Below are 7,296 nucleotides of genomic sequence, written 5' to 3' on the forward strand. Positions count from 1 at the left end.
GCCTCGTAGATGACAGAGCAGAGAGATCTCCCAGCAGGCCCTCCCACTGCCCGGGGACACCCCCCCCCCGACCCTGAGTGCCTGTTGGCTCTGCCCTGGGCCGAGGGGACCACTCCCTGCGCCCCCACCTGCCCGCCTGGTCCCGGGCCAGCAGCAGCCCCAGCTAGGCCACCCCGGGGAGCACCCGCAGGACCGAGTGATGACGGATCCTTGGCACGGGCCGAGGTGCTAGCACCGTGTAGGGAGGGGGCCGGCTGGAGCGGGTGTGGGGCTTCTTGCCGGTTCCTCAGGCCCACTCTGGGCAGCGGGAACCAGGTTTTAGCGTGGACTCAGCCACTTAACCAGACCCGTGGCCTTACCCCAGTGGTAGATAACGACCCCGAGTTGCACCCCTCCTACAGCGATTAATTTAGCAGCCATTGGGTGCCAGGGCTCTGTGCGGGCTCCCAGACAGGCTGCCTTCCCCATGGCCACACAGCGGGACAGACCAGGATGCCACTGCTTTGCCTGTCTTGCTCCCCATCCTGTGCTCTCTCCCACTCCAGCCTCTTGGGGGCTCCCGTTCGAGCGAGACAGACAGGAAAGTCACGAAGCTTGCCCAAAGTTATGGCAACCAGAAAGGGCGAAGAGTGTGGCCCTTGGGACAGATTTGTCCTGTCTGAGCCGGGTGTGTGTGTGTGGGGGGGGTGGAATCCAGGGAGATTTCTAGGAGAAGGTGACTTTGGAGCCAAGCCCCACAAGGTCGCGAGAGGTGCACGGCAGCTCGTTACCAGAGGGATGTACATATCAGGGCGGACACAACGCACTTCCATTTGAAATGAAATCTTCAAAGGATTTCCCGCATGATAGGGGTCTCTGTGGAGCCCCAGAGATTGCCGCAGGAAGGGGGCCCGGAAGCGGGGCGGATGAGATACTGCCTCAGCCAGGGCCCATGGGGCCAGAGGTTGTCCCGGCAGGAGACGAGACCTGATGGTGCAGACAGAGCCTGCACCCACAGACTTCACGGGCACTGAGTGCGCAGGCCTTAGGGTGAGGGGCGACGGGGGTGTGGAGCCTGCCATCCAGCTTCCCCACCGTGGAGGGGAGAGGTCTGAGGCAGGACAGGGGTGTGCCCTCCCGGGCCCAGCTTCCTGGCGTAAACGCCAGTCCCTCGTGATTTTGTGCCGAGGGCGTGGTGAGCCCTCGAGGGCTGTGGTCGGGTCAGCTCCTCCCTGCTCCGTGTGGCCCCAGCAGGCCAGGCTCAGCACCGCACAGTTGACAAAACCAAGTCCCTCAGCCCGTCCAGATTCACAGGATGGATTCCTCCTCTGCCCGAGAAGAGTGACAGGGCCACATTGCAACAGATAGTGGCACAGGGGCAGGGACGGGTGGAGGGGGGCCTGGAGCCCTTCTGGCAATCTGTCCGTCTGCCACACGGGGCTGCCTCCCTCGGGACAGAAGCTCACTAGCCATCAGCCCAAGGGGTCATCGGAGTGCGGGAGGGGACAGTGTGGCGGGCGTGAGCACCACCACTTCGCGGCTGGCCGAGGAGGGGTGGAGCCCCGGGTACTAGAGGCCAGAGAAGCTGGGAGAACCAGCGAGCCTCCGGCGGCAGGGAGGGCAGGCCGTGGCACCTCTGGGCAGGCGGGACGGGTGGGACACAGAGGAACTGAGGGGGAGGTGGGGAGGCCTTGCACCCTTGTTGGCACCTTGCACCTCCCCGACCCCTGGGTCTGCCAAGGGGGGTCCACAGGGTTCTCCAGATGTCTGGGTCACCAGGGCTGTCCCCTTCTGCCCTGGCCCACTAACCCTGTCCCTTCAACCCCATTAAGGAGCACCTGGCTGGGGCTGTGACTCAGAATCGCTGGCAGAAGCCAGCCCACCATGGGTCTGTCTGAGTCTTTCCACACTCAGGCACCAGGGCCGCTCTGTCAGCGGGGTCCCCGGGTCCCCAGGTGCAGACACCAGGAGAGGCAGCAGGGATCGATGACCTGGCTCCTTCCCGTGGTTCCCCGCCACACACCCAGGGTGGATGCGGGGAGCTGCTGCACCCTGGTCTGGGGAGTGGTGACCTCCTGCCCTTCACGTCCAGAGACCCAAGGACCTGATGCCCTGAGGCGGGATGTGGGGCAGGGATGACCCCACACACGAGGGCCTGGGGCTTTAGCTCAGTGCTCTTTGGATGGTGTGAGTTCAGTCCCGGCGCCGTGTCCGGTTCATCTGAGCGCGTAGGGAAGAGGAAAAACTGATGATCCAATTCCAGCCGCCGGCCCTGAAGTGCACAGACCTCACAGCAGCTTTTGGTCTGAGGCTCCCCAGCGCTGGCGGTGGTTGGTCGGAAAAAACGGGGAGACAGCCACAGGCCTGGAGCCTTCCCAACCCTGTTCTCAGGCCTGCAGATCTGCCCTCGCCTCCCCGCCCTGTCTACCAGCCACCATGCTGTCGTGATGCCACGGCACAGAGCCACAGCGTGAGCAGGAGGAATGTGCTGGAAGGAGAGGACTTGCTTGGCCAGCTCTGGCCTCCAGCTATTTATGGGTTTGGGGTTTGTTCAGAACAATGGCCAGCGGGGTGGGGGGTGGGGTGAGCCCAGAAGGGGACTAAGGGGTGGTGATTGGGGCTCCTAGGGGAGAAGCCAGGGCCTTCCAAGGTGGCATAAGGCAGTGGAGTGGCGACTTGCTGCAATATCCGTGCACCCCTGGGCATCAGGAACTGGCCATGCTCAGGACAGTCCTCTCCGTCCCCCCAGGGTGGGCAGTGCCCAAGGCACCCAAATGCCTGCTGGGATTCACCCAGACCCAAAACCTCAGTCCCGCCTTCCCCTTGCCCCCAGATGGAGGTCTGCCTCCCCCTCGAGGCCCCCACAGGGACAAGCCCATATCCTGAGTGCCTGCTCTGAGCCACACATGTGCAGGTGGCTTGCAAGCAAGTAACCGATACATAGACCAGTAGGAGGAAGTGACAAGTGTGGCCAAATGAAGTGAGGTGGGAGCCGGGGGGGGGGGGGGGGNGACTCAGGGGAGCCTTCCCCAGCGACAAGCAGGCCTTCCGGTGCAGGGAGAACAGAAAACACACAGGCCCGTGGGGTGGAGGCAGATGGAGGCCAGCTCAGCCATGATGGGGTTGAGACCGGGGAGGATTTCAAGCCCGGTCTGCTTTACTGTTTGCAAAGAAGCCCTGTAGCCTGGGGTCTCATGGGCGCTGGGTCCCCTCCCCGCCTGGCCCCTGGCAGGCCCTGCAGCCATCCTAACCGCCCACACTTCTCTTTGGTGGCAGGTTGCATATTCATCGAAGAGAACTTTTCTTTGAAGTGTCCCAAACATAAGGTAGGTGACCACAAGCCTTCCCTGGAAGGAGTCCGGGCTGGAGGGGAGCCCCTCCCCCCTCCCCACCCCCAGCCCTGCAGACTCCCAGCAGGGCCTAGCCCCCCACCTGCCCGCCTCCAAAACTTTTTTATTGGTGGTTTATCCGCAGCCCTTGGGGCAGGTTGGCGCACGGTGGTCAGAAAGACCGCCTTCAAACGAGACAGGTCCTGAGGGAGGGGGCCATCCCAGGTTGGGGACAGGAAGGGGGCACACAGGGGCACGGGACGATGGGCGCGGAGGTGACGACGGCAGGATGCGGGGAGAGAGAAGTTAAGACCTAAGGGGGACCCCGCTGCCTCCAAAGGAGACTGGAGCCCAGGGCGGGCGCCGGGCAGGGGCGGAGTCTCGCGCGGGGGCNCCCGCCGCCGCCGAAGGAGAGGAGCCGCCTGCGCAGCCCCCGGGCCTTTGAGCTGCTCCCAGCGCGGGTCCAGAGCCGATCCTTGATCCGGATTCCGGATCTTGGATCTGGCCCCTAGGGCTGAAACGTGCGGTCCTGGGTTGGGAAGAAAACGCGTTCCGGAGCCTTCTGCTTCCGGAACAGGACGACACTGGGCGAACCCGCCCACACCCCACGGGCCAGGCTTGGAGAGAGGGAACCCCTGGAGCGGCCAGACTCCTTAGGGCACCCAGGTTCCGGCGGGGATTGGAGACCCCTTTAGCCTGGGGACACGCTTCTCCCCTGGTAGTTCCAAGACGACGTGGCACACATTCCACGTGGGTGCTGCCGCCACGGCAGCCGGTCGTGGCTTGCAGCTGGGCGCCCTGGGGGTGGGAGTGGGGGTCCAAAGGGCCCAGGAAGTGGCCGAGGGCGGCTCCGGGCTCCGAGGCGGGGGGTGGGGTGGGGAGGGAGCCGAAACCTTTCCGGAGAGGACTAGGCCGGCGGGAGAGGAGGCCAAGGCTTTGGAAGGAACCTTTCGTATTGCGTCCTAGAGCCCTTTTCACCCACCCAGCCTTGGCCAAAACTTTCGTGCGGTTTGGGTAGAGCGGGGGAGTCCGGGACCCATGCTCTGGAGATGCGGGCTCCCCGGGTGTGGGCGGGACTGGGCCTCCCTTTGGCTTCTGTTCGTCCCCTTAACATCCCTCTGCTCCACCCCTGGAGCGCAACCTGGGAACGAAAGGAGTGGTGACCAGAGCACACCTCCGGCGAATGCGTGATTGTCCCTCTGCACGACCACCCGTCTCCAGGGACAGCAGCGCCCACTCGGCACGGGAGCAGAGACAGCGCTAGATTTCGTGTACAAACCTGTGTACCCCTCTATATATATGTTACATAGAATGTATATATGTTGGGAACATGCTCGCTTCTCCCGTGTGTCGCCGCCGCCGTGCGTCCCTCAGCACGGGGCCCTCGCAGGGAAGGGGGCTACAGCGATGTCCCCCTTCCCCACGCAGCCACCACCGGCCCAAGCCAGTCCCTGCCAGTCCGTCCGCCTGTCCGTCCGTGTCCTCAGCTCTGTCCACGCTTCAATAGGCCTAACGCAGCCCCCAGACTGGGGCCGCACTAGCAACTTCCTGTACATATAACTGTAAAATGGTAACGTGTGTATTATATCTGGCCTCGTTACATAGTGTATATATATGTATACATATACATATATATAATATATATGAAGACTGTAAATGTTAAGACGACTAGTGTTCTTATTAGTATATTGCTTCACACTGAAGATTGTGTGTATCGAGCTGTTTCTAAAAGATGTTTATTTTCCTTAAGAGTAAAAAACAGTCATTGCATTCAGAAAAAAAAAGTCAATAAAGATACAACGATTGTTTTGGAAGTCTGCAGCCCGTGGATTCTAACCAGATTCCGCTGGAAGANCACGGCAAGGATTCTGGGGTTCTGCTGGGAACAGAACACACTGCACGCGGCCTTGGGGCCTCGGGTTGCAATGGGGTGGCAAGACTCCCCCAAGCGCTAGAGACAGAGAAATGGGGGGGGAGGGCACTGCACACCCCAAACAGGGACGCCAGTCTGTACTTCCTATCACGGTAGGTCCTTAAGGACACGGAGTCCTCTCAAGTCGCCCCAGAGCTGATAGGGGTGGAGAGGCGGGAAGGAGCAGCTGAGAATGAAACAGCTCTTAAGTTAAATTAAGGGTTGATAGAGTCCAAAGGTGTGGCACATAAATGGTACATAAATTGGTGGAATCCAGGTCACCGGGAGGTCATACCAACAGGCCTCCCACATCGAAGGGAAAACTTCGGTCCCTTGTGGCAGATAAGAGCGGGAAACCTCTGCCTGGGGAAGAGGGGAGACCCAAAGGACCCCCTCTGATCGGCTATTCTCTCAGCTAAAGCACACACCTTCTGACCCAGAAGAACAGAACCCGGATTATAAATAATTTCATTTTTTATTCTCTGTACAAAACTTCTCACCTATGAAAATAAAGTTTGCAAAAAGACAAAGTTAACACTTGAGTCTCAGAGGCCGGTGCGCCCGATCTACACTATGTACAAGTCTCTCCAGAAGGCAGAGAGGCGCCTTGGAGCAGGGCCCCCTTGCTAGCTGGGAAAGCCAAACCGGCCCGCCTCAGCTCAGGGAACTGTGCCTCTCTGAGACAGGAGAGGGAAAAGCCACCAGGTGCCTGCCGAGCCAGGAGGGACCTGGGCCGCCCAGGCCCCTGCAACCCCCTGATCGGCCACCAGAGGTCAGCACCGCGCTGGCCGCCGCTCCTCGGGTTCGGACGCAGTAGGGGGGTGTGGGGTCGCCCTCTCTGGCCTCCCAGGTCAAGAGGCAGCAAGAGCCCGAGTGCCTCCCATCCCCCCAGGAGACAGTGCAGTCCGTGGGTGGGCCATGTAGACACCGGGTCTCTGGCGCTGCCTTTGGCCGTCGAGGCTCTGGCCCGGCACACAGGCCAAAGGATACCGGGGCGCTGGGGCCGCCGGCGGGGGTCTAGCTGGAGGTGACGGTGGTCCCGCCGCCCAGGCGCATGAGCATCTGCTGGCAGTCGTGCAGCAGACGGCGATCGCCGAGCTTCTCAAGCGTGCGCGCCGCCTCGGCCAGCATGCCCACACGCTGCCCCGGCGCCGACAGGAAGCCCGGCGGCAGGTAGCAGGAGGCCAGCAACAAGGCCTCGGCGTGCTCCCTCCGCGTGGGCCGCGGCTCCAGCTCCGCCGCCACCGCGCCTGCGCACACCGCACGCGCGTCAGGGGCGGGGCCACGTCCGCGCTGGGGTGGGCGGAGCCCCACGGGCCGCCCTCTCCGCAGGCTTCAAGGCGCACACGTGGAGCCTCAGACCCCTCCCCAGGGCCTGTCCCGTACCACGGACTCAGACAGGGATGCACGGTCACCTATCCCAGAGGAAGGTGGCCCACAGTGCATTTGGCAGGTAGGATATCGCCATCAGGTAGGATATCGCCATCAGGCAAGCCCCACGAAGTCCCTTGGTCCCCGCCTCTCTGGCACAGTCTCCCTCCGCATCCAGCACCGCACCTGGCGGGGCCGGGACCCGCCCCCTGCCAGGGCAGGGCCCCTCTCACCTTTGCCGCAGGGGCCCGTCCTCCTCCTCAGACTGCGGTCCAGGAGCTGGTGTGTCCGCGTGGGGCTGGCCCCTGCCATTAGCCGGGCCGTGGCTTCGTGTAGGAACACCTAGGCGCAAGGGGGCCGGGAGAGTCGGGGTTCAGGCCAGGCCCCCGCTCTCCCCGCACCTGCTGCTTCGCGGCCCCGTGGGCACTCACCCTCCGCATGGCGGGCCGGAAGCTCTGTGCCAGGCGCCGCAGGCCGCTCAGGTCCCGCTGGAAGCCGCGCAGTTCGAGGGCAGAGGCCTGGGCCCCAGTGCCCGGGCCCTGCGAAGCCTGGGTGGGCGCGGGCGGCTGTTGCCGCCGCCACAGGCTAGTTCGTGCCACAAGGAGCAAGTCACACAGGAGCAGCTGCATGGCCTGGGGGTGGTGGGCAGGGCAGGGGTCACGGGTGGGGCTCCGGCTCCCGGAGGGGAAGGGTGGGGGCCCCCGG

General features: G+C 63.1%; 2 protein-coding genes across 3 annotated transcripts in view; one reads left to right on the top strand and one right to left on the bottom strand.

Moving 5' to 3' along the window:
- RAI1 (retinoic acid induced 1) overlaps positions 1-3,820 on the top strand; it is a 31,883-nt gene extending 28,063 nt beyond the window's left edge. The window contains 2 exon segments of the mRNA XM_077746693.1: positions 3,256-3,305; positions 3,680-3,820. Of these exon segments, the coding sequence (XP_077602819.1) occupies positions 3,256-3,305; positions 3,680-3,820 (191 nt within the window).
- A 1,856-nt stretch (positions 3,821-5,676) lies between these two features.
- SREBF1 (sterol regulatory element binding transcription factor 1) overlaps positions 5,677-7,296 on the bottom strand; it is a 21,159-nt gene continuing 19,539 nt past the window's right edge. Inside the window, exons 17-19 of one of the 2 annotated variants that reach the window (XM_077746861.1) lie at positions 7,023-7,223; positions 6,825-6,933; positions 6,152-6,470 (exon numbers count right to left, since the gene is read on the bottom strand). In XM_077746861.1, the coding sequence (XP_077602987.1) occupies positions 6,238-6,470; positions 6,825-6,933; positions 7,023-7,223 (543 nt within the window). In that variant the 3' untranslated portion in view covers positions 6,152-6,237. Of the gene's footprint in view, positions 6,471-6,824; positions 6,934-7,022; positions 7,224-7,296 lie in introns of both variants that reach the window. The other variant, XM_077746862.1, reaches the window with a different exon arrangement.

The sequence above is a fragment of the Crocuta crocuta genome, unplaced genomic scaffold (genome assembly GCF_008692635.1).
Source record: "Crocuta crocuta isolate KB4526 unplaced genomic scaffold, BGI_CrCroc_1.0 scaffold139, whole genome shotgun sequence".
NCBI classification, from domain to species: Eukaryota; Metazoa; Chordata; class Mammalia; order Carnivora; family Hyaenidae; genus Crocuta; species Crocuta crocuta.